The sequence below is a fragment of the Rhizopus delemar genome, genomic scaffold, assembly GCF_000149305.1.
Source record: "Rhizopus delemar RA 99-880 supercont3.21 genomic scaffold, whole genome shotgun sequence".
Taxonomy (NCBI): domain Eukaryota; kingdom Fungi; phylum Mucoromycota; class Mucoromycetes; order Mucorales; family Rhizopodaceae; genus Rhizopus; species Rhizopus delemar.
Genome location: NW_027137847.1, coordinates 105,899 through 123,762, shown reverse-complemented (window position 1 = coordinate 123,762; position 17,864 = coordinate 105,899). Strand labels below are relative to the sequence as shown.

Here is a 17,864-nt window from a genome sequence, read left to right as displayed (position 1 = left end):
TTTATTAAATAAAAATCGTCTTGCATCAAATCCCATTTTTTCGATATTGTTTGTATAATGAATATATTCTATATTTTAAAAACAGATATAGATAATGTGCCACCAAGCTTAAACCTGAAAATTTTTAATTTTGTTTCAATTTTTTTTTTTTTTTTGACATCGTGGACATGATGAGGTGTATTTTTTTTTAGACAGCTCATGGCATTTAGTGTAGACGTTGCTCATTTCCTGAAATTAGAAGGATTTAATGACGCTTTTTTCTTAAAAAAAAAAGCCTAATTTTAATGATATTTATTGTTAACTATACCAAATCTGAAGGCAGACTTTTCTGTGAGACAAATACTTTTTCTCGACAAACTTTTTCACCTTTTGAACAACTTCTCTGCCATCAGTACATCGACTATAAGCTTCAATAAAATCCATTGATCTCCTAAAATACCTACGTATATGTGCTAGATCGCCGGCTTTATCCAAAAAGGAATTGATATTTTCCTCAAGAGACTTAAAGGAGTAATCGCATTTCAAGCGAGCTTCTCTTTTTGCTGCACCCCAGTACATTTCGATCCAATTGCATTCGCAATGGTATTTAGGATACAGCTCAAAGTCGTGGCCAGAGTTTATGATCACCTCCTCCAAAGCAGACTTTTGATTTTTAAAATCAGGACAATTCTCTAAAAAATGGAGAGCGCAACAAATTGGATTAATTCGATCTTGAGCCCCAAAAATGTAACTTCCATTTCTTGCCTTCCAGATCATGTCCAATCCATAGACTTTTTTCCTCCAAAGTTTTTCTTATTCCCTTGAAATAATGTACTTTTTTTGTTTTCAAGTTGCCCTTCTTATCCCTTAACTTGATCTCTTTTTCATCGTAGAAGGATTGGACTTCCTCCATATCTGTGGATCTTGAGATATATACAGTATCTCGGAACTGGAATTTCTCACTCAATGGCCAAGGCTTTTCATTGAGAGTCATTCGGCTGGCGACCAAAGCATCATCAGCAAAAGCACCATGATTGGAGCTGTTATCAAAAAGAAAAACAGCTACACAATTAGGGTGAAGTGCTTCGAAAAGGCCGATTGCATCTTCTTTTAACTGCTCAACCATGTATTTTGAAGTCCACCATCCATCTCTTGCAGTACCTGCCTTGAACAGCTTTCTTGAAGACCACTTTTGAATCTTCATTGTTCCATGGCAAGGGCATTGAAACTCACTCACCATGATAGATAGCCCAGGACCCTTTTTTCTGATGTAATTTTCTCCATCAGTTAACTACATATCGTTCTTACCATCATTTGCGTAGAAAGTACTTTCATCGTGCGTAACGAACACGCACTTTCTCTCGCCTTCTGGTAATGCATTTGGCTCCAATACATCTTCCTCAGTTTCTCCAGAGTAAAAATCCATTTTTTCCATATATTTGAGCATCCTCTTCGACCAAATGTTTCTATACTCGACCACATCTTCGCGTTCGTGACCATCGAAGTAAATGGTTTTTTTGTTCTTTCTATAGACATAACCCTATTCATGGAGATAGTTACTGAGTGTGCTTTCAGGAACAGGTTGCATTATTACGCCCAATTTGGATGGGATAACTACTTCATCAATGAATTTTTTAATGGTAACCAAGGAACATTCAGCAGGCTTCATTCCACGTATTTCTTCGAGAACCATTTCCTTGATATCGGCATCATTAAGAAAAGACTTTCTTTTTGAATGAACACCTTGTCGATGTCTCGATAACACCCCTTGACTCAAATATTCTTTAGCCCATTTTACGATAGCCATGGTACGATACGCAACGTTGTTGTCTGCTCAATGAATTCTAGCTGCCTCACAAGAAGTCAAAGTAATAGGAATACCCTCAATTCTCTTAATAAAGTAAGTATAAATCGAAGACTATTACATAAAACTGTATCTCTCGATCGTGTTTTCTTTATCCTTCGAGTTCATCGCAGGTTTCATATACATTTGAAGTTTTGAAAGCATTTCTTGGATTCTCAAAAGTTGTATTTCATTCTTTGACAATAGATACAAATCCAAAACTCTCGAGTTTGCCCTTATCATTAACAGATTTAGCTTCTTTTTCTCGTCTCCAGCGTGTTGATCTAGAGGTTTTCGAATAAGACAAAGGTCTGTTTCGCTTTACATTATTATTAAGCAAAACATTGTTGGTTGATATGCTGATTGTAGGATCAGCATTACGCATTTCAGTTATGTTGCTTAATTCTATAAGCTCAGAATCGCTCATGTCCTAGTCTTGATCTCTTAAATGAGGGACAAATTGGTTCGTCTCATTTCTATGTTTTTTAAGATAAGCTCGTTTTCTAGCGTTAAGTGAAGGCATAGTTTTAGAGTATGAATAAGGGAGAAGAGGCACCTATGTTATAGTACGGGCTCTTTCATATTGATTACGTAATATGTGCCTGTCATTTTTCTCTGTCCTGTACCATACGGTATTAAAAAAATTTGTTTCAAAATATGTCTTCCCTTAAGGACTGCCAGCTAAAATTTTGAAATACCGCATGTTTTCAAATGATATAAAAAAAATATTATTAATAAAAATAACAATCTAATCCATAAGAAATGTTCAGAAAAGTTTATATAATAATTGTTATGGCTTTGTTTTATTGTTGGGTTATTTGTGGAAAAGTTTATAGCTTTTGAAAATTGTCAAAAAATTTTCAGGTTTAAGCTTGGTAGCACGTTAATAATAGAGTTCATTTACATAAGATGGATAGAAGCATGATATTCTTTTTTTTTTTTAAAAAAAAAAAAGATACTCTTTAATTTCAAACACATCGTTATATCCTATTAATGACACAAAAAAGATAATATTCATGCCGATTTCAATCGCAGCTTTTTATTACTTTATATACAAATACAGGCACCTTACTTGGCTCTTTTTTACTTGTTTACTTAAATACACAACATTAGATATGGTCTCTAATACGCGAATTCTTTTCATCAAGGCTCCTGACTGTTTTCCCAAACCTGATTAACATATGTAATCAAAGAATGTACTACTGATTTAGACGCTTCTCTTCGAAAGGATGAATTTAATTTGAAGTTATACGTCTTGTCTATTTTTCTTGCATACGTGTTCATATAAGAGACCACTCTATTGAATCCTTTAATTCCACTTTTGACATGAACAATTCTATGTCAGATGCCATGATGGGTGTTGTTTAATTCAATCATCCTAATTACAGTTTCAATTATCTTGTTCATGGTCATATATCTTGTAGTTCATTTGAAGAGCATACTTTAATCAACACTAAATGTACTAAAAGCTCTTACATGATCTATAATAACTCCAAGTAAAATGAAACTCTTAAATCTAAAATAAAGAAAGGTTTGAGTGGAGCAGACATCACTACAAAGTACATAAAAAACGTTTTTTACTAGTAAATCCTTTTTAAGCTTGGCAACAATCAATGATTATATTTATTAAAATACTATTATACTGTCTCTCGAAATGAAATATCTAAAGTCTCTGAAGGCACAGTTTCTATAAATCATGACATATTAATATACCTGTTTAATATAGCAGTATTTTTAGATTTTTTTTTTTTTTTTTTAAAAATGATAAGCAATTATAAAATTTTGCTCTTACTCTATCAGACATTTTTTTTTCTTTTTCTTTCTTGCTTTATATTAATAAAATATTTTACTTAGACTGAAGGATTTGATGTACTGAGCATGTGCTGCTTGGCAATTATAAAAAACTTGAAACAATTATATATATATATTTTTTAAAAAAAAAGCAGCTGAATTATGATTTTGTTTGCTAAATAAATTTGACTGTAAGATAAAAGATTTTATTATTGTTTTTAAAAAAATAATTTATTCTTTAAATACAGAATTCTATGCTAATTTAAATTCAAATCCAACCATTGGGAATTGGTTTACACTTTTAGAAACAGATGATCATATTTATGCTATTTTCCAGTATGTATAATTATAAATGCTTTGAATTAGGCCGCCTTTTCGCAATTGAATCAAATCCAGCAAAAAAATTAGCAAATATGGCAAAGATAGAAGCCGCCAAACATCCATACCATATACGGGTATAATCATGCATCTTATCATAGACTACACCAGCGACATATGCCCCCAAAAAGGATGCGATTTGATGCCCAACAAAAGCAAGGGAAGAGAGTGTACCTAAATACTTTTGACCAAATGAATCGCCAATGAATTTTGTAGTAACGGGAACAGTTGATAACAAAACTGGACCAAACAAGACAGAGAAGATAACTGTGGTTGTAACAGAGTTAGGTATAAACACGATGATAATGATCAAGATAGCTCTCACGAAAAAAATTCCCATCAACACAAACCGAGGTTCTATGATGCTTGAGAGATATCCTGCAATGATAGTGCCAATCATGGAACCTAGACCGATAATAGAGATGGTCCAGGCGGCTAAGGAAGAGCTAATGCCTTGACCTTGTAGGTAGGCTGGGAAATGTGTCACCAAGAAGGCCACATGAAATCCGCAGACAGAGAATCCTAATGTGATAAGGATAAAGACAGGTGATGAAAGCGCTTCCACAATAGCAGTCTTGATGTCCGGAGCTGAATTATCCTCTATTATTTCTTGTTCTTGTGCAATTTTTTTACTATCTACGACTGCCAATTGTTCTTCTAATTTATCTTTTTCAAAAATGAGTTGAGATTTCGGAGGAATTGTTTGTAAAAGATAGGCTAAAGGCGCAAATGCTACCATTATAGCACCTAGAAAAAAATTAGAAAAATTTTACATAAAATACAATTTAGCTTATTGTTACCAAGAACAATGAACGACATCTTCCATCCTATGTAAGTAATCATGGCCCTTACAATAGGCAAAAAGCAACCTTGACCAAAACTCCCAAACGATGCCACAATACCAAACGCAATACTCTGGTGCTTAGAGCTCCTAGGAAACCGTCTACCAATACTAGCCAGAATAATGGGAAACGAATTACCCCCTGTGCTTATACCAATCATAGCACCCATACCAAAAATAAACAATCCTGATAAACTACTGGAGGCATAGAGTAAAAAGCAACCAACAGCATAGAGGATGCAAGCTACAAATATAGTCTTTCCAAATCCCACCTTTTCCTCTGCAAAGTAGACAATGAATGGTTGTGAAAATCCCCAAAGAAGTTGTAGTAATGCTGCTGCGATTGAAAACGTAGAACGATCCCAACCTGTTTCTTGAGTGACTGGAATAAGATAAACGCCAAATGTTTGACGTATACCAAATGACATCCATAACATTGCACAACCAGCAATACAGGATACTAAGGGAGATTCTATCATTCTTTGAAGAAATGGCTTCAATGCTTGGCTTGTCATCATAATGCGAAAAAGGCTATCAAAAAAAGGATGTCTGAGCGCCCTTATTCTCCAATAATGGAGTTTAAATAAAAATTTGATTCAGTTACCGCCGATTACCAATAACGATATCACTTCAAATAATTGTAATAAAATTACGTGAAATTACGAAAAGTCGCTTGAAAGCCAGAATTAGATATTTGTTATTGTTCCTCTGTTGAACAAATGTTTTTCCACACAAAGCACCTTTAATGTCCTACCCAATGACCATAAATGTCTGACAATCAGTCATAACAGTTGAAACATCATTAAATTAATCTTTTCACTCTTCTACAAACCACTCATGCAGTTTTATGTACTTTATCGATCACTCACATTACAGTGAATGTTGTTTTATATATACAGAAAAAAATAGAGATTTAATTTATAAAGAATGGGAGGTTTTTTTTTATTTAAAATAATATAATAACAACAATATACAATATTTCATTACTTATAGTGCTTTAGACATATGCTTGACTTATCTAATATCACCAAAGCAGCAGGGTATAATTTAAAGATATACCAGTTAATCTCAAGAAACTCGAAGAGATTTCTGTGAAAAAAAGAAAAAAAACCCAAAACCCCAAGATTCAAGGACTTAAGCATTCAAAGCAAAAGAAAAAATATCGGTGTTTAAGAACCAGAGAAAGAAAAATAACGTTTGTATCAGCAAGTGAAGAAAGAGGCAGTAATAATCCAGTAGAATAGATTTCATATAGACCATTTAAAGTGTCAAGGAAGCATTCAATATGACTTTGTTTATAAAAAAATTTCTTCAAAGTTCTTTATTCTCCTTATTTCCGCTTTTAAAAATAATATGAATACAAAGAATACACAAGACAAAAAGGAAAATTTTAGAACCACTCAAATGTAAGTTTATAACACATCTAATAACTAAATCTAAAATTCTCTTTTTTCTTTTTTCAAAAAAAGAACTAAAAGCTATAAAATACAAAGCAATCGCTGATAAATAAGTTTAGAAAGCAAAGAATTAAAACCAATCAAAAAACCCTTTTCTGATACAGTCACACCAAATAAATCTTCGGACAAAATATTGAAACAAAAAATTTGCTAATTAGACCTGAAGAACAAAATAGAAAATGTTATTATGCTAGAATCTTCTTGAACCTTTATTTCATAGCGAATTCAAAGATATATAAAGGAATAAAAGCAAATTATTATACTATTAATCGAATTTGAGCTCGGTCATTACCAGCTTATTTACAATATTTCTTTCTGTCAAAAAGCTTACATTTAATATTTCAATGTCCTCTATGGAAGAACAATTTCACATGATGCAACAGCAGGTTGCTGTTTTACAAGAACAACTCAATGGTGCTACTACTACTCCTATGCAGTCAGCGGATGACACTGCTCCTCTCCCATTACACTCAATGGGTACTCGACCCCATTACGACTGGTCTCCTTCAGAGGGTCTTACAGAATTAATGAATCTTAATGCTCCACTACACACTTCGGCCCTACCCTCTGACTCGGAACGCAAAACAATTATTGAATACTATCCTCCTATGGCTCATTTAGACTATAAGGCCCCGGCTATTATTCCATCAGCTGAACGAATGATGAACAAAGGCCAACGTTATGAGGACAACTCTCTCAAGTAGTTATAATATCTATTGTCAGCTGTATTTCCGTCCTCTTGACATTCTCAGTCATGAACTGGTCCCATCTGAAGCAGGCAACCCTAATTTGGAACGCTATTGTATAATGCTTCGAGACGTCCGCAAACTTTTATTGCATGTTGGTGCATCTATGACACATACTCGCAATAACATTGCTCTCCGTGCGGTTAATCCTTCCTTTTCGTTGAAAACTGGGAATGAGTTCAGTTATACCCTTCCATTAGACGAATTCCAGAACACCCTGATTCAACAAACGGCAGCACGTAAGGACACTCGGGAAGCTACAATCAACAAACGTCAACGCCGTCGTTTTCCAAATGGCAAATCTAGTTCCTCTGGCTCTTTCTCGAGCGGTCCAAATCAGCAGTTTTTTTGGGCAGGCCCACCCTCAGAGCAGGGTGGTTTCCCCAACAACATCAACATCAACAGCAACTACAACTACAACTACAACAGCAACAACAGCAACAGCAACAACAGTTCCAACAATTTCCGAAACAGCAACTTTCGTACCAACAAAGACAACAGCAGGAAGAACACCAACCCTTTTCGTCAGTAAATCCAACAACTCCAACATCATCACTTGTATCAACACCCACAACAACCGACCCAGTAGGCGGTCGGCTCAGCAAATTTCATCAAAAATGGCAAGCAATTTCAATCAACTCATTCGTAAACACTACAATTCAACACGGTTACAGAATTCAATCCCACACACTTCCACCAACAGCAACAACACCATCAGCTATCCAACCTTTTGGCAACGAGCAGATACCATTGATCGATCAAGCTATCCAAGATCTACTGTCCAAACAGGCAATAGAGCCCGTCTCCGATGCGGAAGTTCGCACGACATCTGGCTTCTACAGCTCGATGTTTGTCATCCCCAAGAAAGATAGCGGTATTCGATCGGTTTTCAACCTCAAACGCCTGAATCAATATCTGGATGCCCCTCATTTCAAAATGGAAACTATCAGGGAAGTAGCGCTAATGATCAATCCAAACGACTACTTGGTCTCAATCGATTTGTCCGATGCATTTCTACATGTAGGTCTCCATCCAGAATTGAGGAGATTCTTATGGCTCAAATGGAAAGATCAAGTTTACCAGTACTGTACGGCCGCCTTTGGTTTGTCTACCAGTCCATTTGTCTTCAGCAAAGTTTACAGGCCCATACTAGAACACTTTCGCTCTCAAGGCTACCGGATTTCGGCTTATTTATACGACTGGATTTTAGCTGCAAATACAAAGCAATTGGCTATACAACAAGCACAGATAGTGGTGAACCTACTTCAACAACTAGGCTGGTTAATCAACTTCAAGAAATCGGCCTTGACTCCAACTCAGCAACTGGAACACCTCAGCTTTGTATTGAATACCAAAACAATGACGGCTTCTCTACCGTTGAAGGAGTTGAGGGATCTTCGCAGATCTATCAAACAAATATTGGATCATCCACGGAGACAAACCCTTCGAGTCATTCACAGTGTTACCATGAGGATTCAAGCAACCACCTTCGCCATATTTCCGCCACGCCTGTACACTCGTCGTTTGTTATACCACAAGAATCAAACGGTACATATGGACAAGGACTGGGATCTCCCAGTGTCGTTAGATCAAGAGAGTTAACAGGAACTACAATGGTGGTACGGCAACCTCAAGCTTTGGAATGGCCGCTCGTTTCTGCCCACAGCTCCATCAGAATCTGTGCATGTAGATGCCAGCAACACCAGTTGGGATGCAGTTGGAGGAATCATCGAACTCATGGATATTGGAGACCCGAAGAGGCTCAACAATCCATCAACTGGAGAGAACTCAAGGCAGCATATCTGGCTTTACAGACATTTCCAACTCTCAGGAATACGACGGTTCTAATACGAACAGACAATACAGCCAGTATGACATACATCAACAAACAAGGTGGCACTCGTTCTCTTCCTCTTATGACTTTAGCGACTCAAGTATGGACATGGTGCTTGGAGAACAACATTATGCTACAGGCCCAACACATTCAAGGCATTCACAACAAAGTGGCAGATTTCGAGTCGCGTCGCCAATACTTCAAGAACCTATGGATGATCAAACCAGCAATTTTTCAACAAATCAGTCAGATGTGGGGCCCGTACTCTGTGGACCTATTCGCAGACCGAACGACCAGATTGTTACCAAAGTACATCTCGTGGATTCCGGATCCTTACGCTATCCATACGGATACGTTTACCATCCCGTGGAAGATGTTTCCGCATCCATTCATCAATCCTCCTTGGAATTTGATTACTCGGGTTCTTTGCAAGATCATTCAAGAACGACTTCCTCTGGTGACTCTAGTGGAGCCATACTGGCCCAGCGCGTTATGGTTTCCCCTGGTACAACGTCTGGCCCTGACGGATCCTTGGCTGCTACCTCCACAATTGGTTCAAACGACATCACCCAGGACCCCTCACCCGTTACTACCGCAAAACTGGATGCTCTCCGTGTGGAAATTATCAGGAACAAACTAGTACGACAAAACCTCAATGCACAAAGCGGTTGAGGATCTCTTGGCTCAGCGGTTGGTTAATAATGGCACTAACAGGCTCTATCGCAAAAATCAACTACGTTTTCTGGCTTGGGCTACACAGCATAACGTTTCTTATACGGCTTTTATTCCTTCGGAACTGGTGAATTTTTTGGCGGACATGCGTCAAGAGCATAATCTACAGGCCTCCACACTCAAGAATTTACGAACTGCGGTGGCTCATTTACACGACCTTTCTACAAGTATTAGTGAAGATACTCTTATTAACTCTTATTTAGACACTATCGCTAAGCAGGTACTACCCGTATCAATCCACCGTCCAACTATTGATGTCTCTCCGGCTTTGTCTTACGCTAGTTCTATTGCCTCCAGAACATCTACTACGGTCAAGTTGTTACAGCAAAAATTGGTTTTTCTCCTGGCAATGGCTGCCTTTCTCCGTCCCTCAGACTTGGGTCGTATCCCCTTTGCGTCATGTTCCATACTGGATAATGGTCGTCTTCATTTTCAAGTGGTCGCACCGAAAGAAACTCGCGGTAAGCGTCGTATCATCAAGCCTTTCACGGTTCACCCACATACGGAGGATTTCGAATTATGTCCTGTTCAATGCTTTAAAGCACTCCGAGATCATCCGGCTCTACAAGCTCGTCAAGTCCAACAATATGCATCAGCCATTATCTGCGTCGACTATATCTACGTGGTTTCATCGTGAATTTATCTCTCTGTGCACCAATGAATCTTGGGTCTCTATTCGGTCGTTGGCTTCCTCTCGTGCATTGGATCTAGGTATTCCACAGGAAAGCATTGTGGCTCTTGGCAACTGGGCTTCATCGGATACTTTTGTTCGTCATTACCAGAGAAATCAAATGGCACAAGTTGATTTTACATCTACGGTTCTGTCAAGTCAAGTCGAATTTTTTGATGCTTCTGACTCCTTTTAGACTCTGGATTAGCATAATAACATTTCCTATTTTGTTCTGACGGTCTCAAGAAATTCTTTCGACCTAGAATTGCTAATTAGACTTGAAGAACAAAATAGGAAATGTTATTATACCCACCCTTCAATTTCCTGGTTATTTACTTTATATCTTATCTTTAGACTTTCCCTCCCTTCTTTACTTTATTCTTTGACCGAGCTCAAATTCGATTAATAGTATAATAATTTGCTTTTATTCCTTTATATATCTTTGAATTCGCTATGAAATAAAGGTTCAAGAAGATTCTAGCATAATAACATTTTCTATTTTGTTCTTCAGGTCTAATTAGCAAATTTTTTGTTTCAATATTTTGTCCGAAGATTTATTTGGTGTGACTGTATCAGAAAAGGGTTTTTTGATTGGTTTTAATTCTTTGCTTTCTAAACTTATTTATCAGCGATTGCTTTGTATTTTATAGCTTTTAGTTCTTTTTTTGAAAAAAGAAAAAAGAGAATTTTAGATTTAGTTATTAGATGTGTTATAAACTTACATTTGAGTGGTTCTAAAATTTTCCTTTTTGTCTTGTGTATTCTTTGTATTCATATTATTTTTAAAAGCGGAAATAAGGAGAATAAAGAACTTTGAAGAAATTTTTTTATAAACAAAGTCATATTGAATGCTTCCTTGACACTTTAAATGGTCTATATGAAATCTATTCTACTGGATTATTACTGCCTCTTTCTTCACTTGCTGATACAAACGTTATTTTTCTTTCTCTGGTTCTTAAACACCGATATTTTTTCTTTTGCTTTGAATGCTTAAGTCCTTGAATCTTGGGGTTTTGGGTTTTTTTTCTTTTTTTCACAGAAATCTCTTCGAGTTTCTTGAGATTAACTGGTATATCTTTAAATTATACCCTGCTGCTTTGGTGATATTAGATAAGTCAAGCATATGTCTAAAGCACTATAAGTAATGAAATATTGTATATTGTTGTTATTATATTATTTTAAATAAAAAAAAACCTCCCATTCTTTATAAATTAAATCTCTATTTTTTTCTGTATATATAAAACAACATTCACTGTAATGTGAGTGATCGATAAAGTACATAAAACTGCATGAGTGGTTTGTAGAAGAGTGAAAAGATTAATTTAATGATGTTTCAACTGTTATGACTGATTGTCAGACATTTATGGTCATTGGGTAGGACATTAAAGGTGCTTTGTGTGGAAAAACATTTGTTCAACAGAGGAACAATAACAAATATCTAATTCTGGCTTTCAAGCGACTTTTCGTAATTTCACGTAATTTTATTACAATTATTTGAAGTGATATCGTTATTGGTAATCGGCGGTAACTGAATCAAATTTTTATTTAAACTCCATTATTGGAGAATAAGGGCGCTCAGACATCCTTTTTTTGATAGCCTTTTTCGCATTATGATGACAAGCCAAGCATTGAAGCCATTTCTTCAAAGAATGATAGAATCTCCCTTAGTATCCTGTATTGCTGGTTGTGCAATGTTATGGATGTCATTTGGTATACGTCAAACATTTGGCGTTTATCTTATTCCAGTCACTCAAGAAACAGGTTGGGATCGTTCTACGTTTTCAATCGCAGCAGCATTACTACAACTTCTTTGGGGATTTTCACAACCATTCATTGTCTACTTTGCAGAGGAAAAGGTGGGATTTGGAAAGACTATATTTGTAGCTTGCATCCTCTATGCTGTTGGTTGCTTTTTACTCTATGCCTCCAGTAGTTTATCAGGATTGTTTATTTTTGGTATGGGTGCTATGATTGGTATAAGCACAGGGGGTAATTCGTTTCCCATTATTCTGGCTAGTATTGGTAGACGGTTTCCTAGGAGCTCTAAGCACCAGAGTATTGCGTTTGGTATTGTGGCATCGTTTGGGAGTTTTGGTCAAGGTTGCTTTTTGCCTATTGTAAGGGCCATGATTACTTACATAGGATGGAAGATGTCGTTCATTGTTCTTGGTAACAATAAGCTAAATTGTATTTTATGTAAAATTTTTCTAATTTTTTTCTAGGTGCTATAATGGTAGCATTTGCGCCTTTAGCCTATCTTTTACAAACAATTCCTCCGAAATCTCAACTCATTTTTGAAAAAGATAAATTAGAAGAACAATTGGCAGTCGTAGATAGTAAAAAAATTGCACAAGAACAAGAAATAATAGAGGATAATTCAGCTCCGGACATCAAGACTGCTATTGTGGAAGCGCTTTCATCACCTGTCTTTATCCTTATCACATTAGGATTCTCTGTCTGCGGATTTCATGTGGCCTTCTTGGTGACACATTTCCCAGCCTACCTACAAGGTCAAGGCATTAGCTCTTCCTTAGCCGCCTGGACCATCTCTATTATCGGTCTAGGTTCCATGATTGGCACTATCATTGCAGGATATCTCTCAAGCATCATAGAACCTCGGTTTGTGTTGATGGGAATTTTTTTCGTGAGAGCTATCTTGATCATTATCATCGTGTTTATACCTAACTCTGTTACAACCACAGTTATCTTCTCTGTCTTGTTTGGTCCAGTTTTGTTATCAACTGTTCCCGTTACTACAAAATTCATTGGCGATTCATTTGGTCAAAAGTATTTAGGTACACTCTCTTCCCTTGCTTTTGTTGGGCATCAAATCGCATCCTTTTTGGGGGCATATGTCGCTGGTGTAGTCTATGATAAGATGCATGATTATACCCGTATATGGTATGGATGTTTGGCGGCTTCTATCTTTGCCATATTTGCTAATTTTTTTGCTGGATTTGATTCAATTGCGAAAAGGCGGCCTAATTCAAAGCATTTATAATTATACATACTGGAAAATAGCATAAATATGATCATCTGTTTCTAAAAGTGTAAACCAATTCCCAATGGTTGGATTTGAATTTAAATTAGCATAGAATTCTGTATTTAAAGAATAAATTATTTTTTTAAAAACAATAATAAAATCTTTTATCTTACAGTCAAATTTATTTAGCAAACAAAATCATAATTCAGCTGCTTTTTTTTTAAAAAATATATATATATAATTGTTTCAAGTTTTTTATAATTGCCAAGCAGCACATGCTCAGTACATCAAATCCTTCAGTCTAAGTAAAATATTTTATTAATATAAAGCAAGAAAGAAAAAGAAAAAAAAATGTCTGATAGAGTAAGAGCAAAATTTTATAATTGCTTATCATTTTTAAAAAAAAAAAAAAAAAATCTAAAAATACTGCTATATTAAACAGGTATATTAATATGTCATGATTTATAGAAACTGTGCCTTCAGAGACTTTAGATATTTCATTTCGAGAGACAGTATAATAGTATTTTAATAAATATAATCATTGATTGTTGCCAAGCTTAAAAAGGATTTACTAGTAAAAAACGTTTTTTATGTACTTTGTAGTGATGTCTGCTCCACTCAAACCTTTCTTTATTTTAGATTTAAGAGTTTCATTTTACTTGGAGTTATTATAGATCATGTAAGAGCTTTTAGTACATTTAGTGTTGATTAAAGTATGCTCTTCAAATGAACTACAAGATATATGACCATGAACAAGATAATTGAAACTGTAATTAGGATGATTGAATTAAACAACACCCATCATGGCATCTGACATAGAATTGTTCATGTCAAAAGTGGAATTAAAGGATTCAATAGAGTGGTCTCTTATATGAACACGTATGCAAGAAAAATAGACAAGACGTATAACTTCAAATTAAATTCATCCTTTCGAAGAGAAGCGTCTAAATCAGTAGTACATTCTTTGATTACATATGTTAATCAGGTTTGGGAAAACAGTCAGGAGCCTTGATGAAAAGAATTCGCGTATTAGAGACCATATCTAATGTTGTGTATTTAAGTAAACAAGTAAAAAAGAGCCAAGTAAGGTGCCTGTATTTGTATATAAAGTAATAAAAAGCTGCGATTGAAATCGGCATGAATATTATCTTTTTTGTGTCATTAATAGGATATAACGATGTGTTTGAAATTAAAGAGTATCTTTTTTTTTTTTAAAAAAAAAAAAGAATATCATGCTTCTATCCATCTTATGTAAATGAACTCTATTATTAACGTGCTACCAAGCTTAAACCTGAAAATTTTTTGACAATTTTCAAAAGCTATAAACTTTTCCACAAATAACCCAACAATAAAACAAAGCCATAACAATTATTATATAAACTTTTCTGAACATTTCTTATGGATTAGATTGTTATTTTTATTAATAATATTTTTTTTATATCATTTGAAAACATGCGGTATTTCAAAATTTTAGCTGGCAGTCCTTAAGGGAAGACATATTTTGAAACAAATTTTTTTAATACCGTATGGTACAGGACAGAGAAAAATGACAGGCACATATTACGTAATCAATATGAAAGAGCCCGTACTATAACATAGGTGCCTCTTCTCCCTTATTCATACTCTAAAACTATGCCTTCACTTAACGCTAGAAAACGAGCTTATCTTAAAAAACATAGAAATGAGACGAACCAATTTGTCCCTCATTTAAGAGATCAAGACTAGGACATGAGCGATTCTGAGCTTATAGAATTAAGCAACATAACTGAAATGCGTAATGCTGATCCTACAATCAGCATATCAACCAACAATGTTTTGCTTAATAATAATGTAAAGCGAAACAGACCTTTGTCTTATTCGAAAACCTCTAGATCAACACGCTGGAGACGAGAAAAAGAAGCTAAATCTGTTAATGATAAGGGCAAACTCGAGAGTTTTGGATTTGTATCTATTGTCAAAGAATGAAATACAACTTTTGAGAATCCAAGAAATGCTTTCAAAACTTCAAATGTATATGAAACCTGCGATGAACTCGAAGGATAAAGAAAACACGATCGAGAGATACAGTTTTATGTAATAGTCTTCGATTTATACTTACTTTATTAAGAGAATTGAGGGTATTCCTATTACTTTGACTTCTTGTGAGGCAGCTAGAATTCATTGAGCAGACAACAACGTTGCGTATCGTACCATGGCTATCGTAAAATGGGCTAAAGAATATTTGAGTCAAGGGGTGTTATCGAGACATCGACAAGGTGTTCATTCAAAAAGAAAGTCTTTTCTTAATGATGCCGATATCAAGGAAATGGTTCTCGAAGAAATACGTGGAATGAAGCCTGCTGAATGTTCCTTGGTTACCATTAAAAAATTCATTGATGAAGTAGTTATCCCATCCAAATTGGGCGTAATAATGCAACCTGTTCCTGAAAGCACACTCAGTAACTATCTCCATGAATAGGGTTATGTCTATAGAAAGAACAAAAAAACCATTTACTTCGATGGTCACGAACGCGAAGATGTGGTCGAGTATAGAAACATTTGGTCGAAGAGGATGCTCAAATATATGGAAAAAATGGATTTTTACTCTGGAGAAACTGAGGAAGATGTATTGGAGCCAAATGCATTACCAGAAGGCGAGAGAAAGTGCGTGTTCGTTACGCACGATGAAAGTACTTTCTACGCAAATGATGGTAAGAACGATATGTAGTTAACTGATGGAGAAAATTACATCAGAAAAAAGGGTCCTGGGCTATCTATCATGGTGAGTGAGTTTCAATGCCCTTGCCATGGAACAATGAAGATTCAAAAGTGGTCTTCAAGAAAGCTGTTCAAGGCAGGTACTGCAAGAGATGGATGGTGGACTTCAAAATACATGGTTGAGCAGTTAAAAGAAGATGCAATCGGCCTTTTCGAAGCACTTCACCCTAATTGTGTAGCTGTTTTTCTTTTTGATAACAGCTCCAATCATGGTGCTTTTGCTGATGATGCTTTGGTCGCCAGCCGAATGACTCTCAATGAAAAGCCTTGGCCATTGAGTGAGAAATTCCAGTTCCGAGATACTGTATATATCTCAAGATCCACAGATATGGAGGAAGTCCAATCCTTCTACGATGAAAAAGAGATCAAGTTAAGGGATAAGAAGGGCAACTTGAAAACAAAAAAAGTACATTATTTCAAGGGAATAAGAAAAACTTTGGAGGAAAAAAGTCTATGGATTGGACATGATCTGGAAGGCAAGAAATGGAAGTTACATTTTTGGGGCTCAAGATCGAATTAATCCAATTTGTTGCGCTCTCCATTTTTTAGAGAATTGTCCTGATTTTAAAAATCAAAAGTCTGCTTTGGAGGAGGTGATCATAAACTCTGGCCACGACTTTGAGCTGTATCCTAAATACCATTGCGAATGCAATTGGATCGAAATGTACTGGGGTGCAGCAAAAAGAGAAGCTCGCTTGAAATGCGATTACTCCTTTAAGTCTCTTGAGGAAAATATCAATTCCTTTTTGGATAAAGCCGGCGATCTAGCACATATACGTAGGTATTTTAGGAGATCAATGGATTTTATTGAAGCTTATAGTCGATGTACTGATGGCAGAGAAGTTGTTCAAAAGGTGAAAAAGTTTGTCGAGAAAAAGTATTTGTCTCACAGAAAAGTCTGCCTTCAGATTTGGTATAGTTAACAATAAATATCATTAAAATTAGGCTTTTTTTTTTAAGAAAAAAGCGTCATTAAATCCTTCTAATTTCAGGAAATGAGCAACGTCTACACTAAATGCCATGAGCTGTCTAAAAAAAAATACACCTCATCATGTCCACGATGTCAAAAAAAAAAAAAAAATTGAAACAAAATTAAAAATTTTCAGGTTTAAGCTTGGTGGCACATTATCTATATCTGTTTTTAAAATATAGAATATATTCATTATACAAACAATATCGAAAAAATGGGATTTGATGCAAGACGATTTTTATTTAATAAAAGATATGATTTAGTATATATATTTTCTTTTTTAATAACGTTTTTAATGAATAGCCTAACATCATGACCCGTGGGACTCTTTTTCTCTGCGTATGGACATTTGTATTATACATTCAGTTTTTTTTTTTTTTTTTTTTTTTATTGCACTTCAAAAAATGTTAAGGTGAATCTCAGAAACCAAAGATATTTCTGTGCAGCTATTGATATTCTGCGTATCCTTCAATCATGCAACGGGAAGGAGTACCAGGTTGAAAGTTCCTACCTCGCTATAATTTAACAAAAGTGCTAAATTCTATAAAAGTTTCGCAAGACGATATATGCATTAGCTTCTGTCTAGCTTTTTCTATGCTTATCTTATAAAAGCAACCTTTATTACATTACTGATAATATTGAGTTAATTTTACTTCTTATAACACTACTCAGTAGATTAGAACAGTTAACAAATCATATTTTTTGTAACTGGTTTCGTAAATACTTTCATTTGAGATAAAGAACATCGATTAATTTAGCTAAAGACTTTAATACCATTTCACTGTGAAATCAGATGAAATGATCAATGAAGAAATCTATCATAAACCATATTACTTTCTTTTTATTTTTCTTGACATGAATATTCAAATAGGCAATCGACGAC

The 17,864-nt window shown here is 35.3% G+C and overlaps 9 protein-coding genes across 9 annotated transcripts; 6 read left to right on the top strand and 3 right to left on the bottom strand.

Moving 5' to 3' along the window:
- Positions 1-700: 700 nt before the first annotated feature.
- Positions 701-1,183, bottom strand: RO3G_16610 (uncharacterized protein; the record flags this gene model as incomplete). Its single annotated transcript, XM_067671194.1, has 1 exon — positions 701-1,183. The coding sequence occupies one exon, from the start codon at positions 1,181-1,183 to the stop codon at positions 701-703; it is 483 nt and encodes a 160-aa protein (XP_067527295.1).
- Positions 1,184-1,519: 336 nt separating this feature from the next.
- On the bottom strand, positions 1,520-1,786 carry RO3G_16609 (uncharacterized protein; the record flags this gene model as incomplete). Its single annotated transcript, XM_067671193.1, has 1 exon — positions 1,520-1,786. One exon carries the CDS (start codon positions 1,784-1,786, stop codon positions 1,520-1,522), a length of 267 nt encoding a protein of 88 aa, XP_067527294.1.
- Positions 1,787-3,959: 2,173 nt separating this feature from the next.
- Positions 3,960-5,350, bottom strand: RO3G_16608 (uncharacterized protein; the record flags this gene model as incomplete). The annotated part of the gene is made up of 3 exons (XM_067671192.1): positions 3,960-4,738; positions 4,792-4,818; positions 4,987-5,350. The coding sequence occupies 3 exons, from the start codon at positions 5,348-5,350 to the stop codon at positions 3,960-3,962; spliced, it is 1,170 nt and encodes a 389-aa protein (XP_067527293.1).
- Positions 5,351-6,633: 1,283 nt separating this feature from the next.
- On the top strand, positions 6,634-8,637 carry RO3G_16607 (uncharacterized protein; the record flags this gene model as incomplete). Its single annotated transcript, XM_067671191.1, has 3 exons — positions 6,634-6,989; positions 7,042-7,563; positions 7,710-8,637. The coding sequence occupies 3 exons, from the start codon at positions 6,634-6,636 to the stop codon at positions 8,635-8,637; spliced, it is 1,806 nt and encodes a 601-aa protein (XP_067527292.1).
- Positions 8,638-8,971: 334 nt separating this feature from the next.
- On the top strand, positions 8,972-9,541 carry RO3G_16606 (uncharacterized protein; the record flags this gene model as incomplete). Its single annotated transcript, XM_067671190.1, has 1 exon — positions 8,972-9,541. The coding sequence occupies one exon, from the start codon at positions 8,972-8,974 to the stop codon at positions 9,539-9,541; it is 570 nt and encodes a 189-aa protein (XP_067527291.1).
- A 409-nt stretch (positions 9,542-9,950) lies between these two features.
- RO3G_16605 (uncharacterized protein) lies at positions 9,951-10,238 on the top strand (the record flags this gene model as incomplete). Its single annotated transcript, XM_067671189.1, has 1 exon — positions 9,951-10,238. One exon carries the CDS (start codon positions 9,951-9,953, stop codon positions 10,236-10,238), a length of 288 nt encoding a protein of 95 aa, XP_067527290.1.
- Positions 10,239-11,881: 1,643 nt separating this feature from the next.
- Positions 11,882-13,272, top strand: RO3G_16604 (uncharacterized protein; the record flags this gene model as incomplete). The annotated part of the gene is made up of 3 exons (XM_067671188.1): positions 11,882-12,245; positions 12,414-12,440; positions 12,494-13,272. The coding sequence occupies 3 exons, from the start codon at positions 11,882-11,884 to the stop codon at positions 13,270-13,272; spliced, it is 1,170 nt and encodes a 389-aa protein (XP_067527289.1).
- A 2,173-nt stretch (positions 13,273-15,445) lies between these two features.
- On the top strand, positions 15,446-15,712 carry RO3G_16603 (uncharacterized protein; the record flags this gene model as incomplete). Its single annotated transcript, XM_067671187.1, has 1 exon — positions 15,446-15,712. The coding sequence occupies one exon, from the start codon at positions 15,446-15,448 to the stop codon at positions 15,710-15,712; it is 267 nt and encodes an 88-aa protein (XP_067527288.1).
- A 336-nt stretch (positions 15,713-16,048) lies between these two features.
- Positions 16,049-16,531, top strand: RO3G_16602 (uncharacterized protein; the record flags this gene model as incomplete). The annotated part of the gene is made up of 1 exon (XM_067671186.1): positions 16,049-16,531. The coding sequence occupies one exon, from the start codon at positions 16,049-16,051 to the stop codon at positions 16,529-16,531; it is 483 nt and encodes a 160-aa protein (XP_067527287.1).
- Between the last annotated feature and the right edge of the window lie 1,333 nt (positions 16,532-17,864).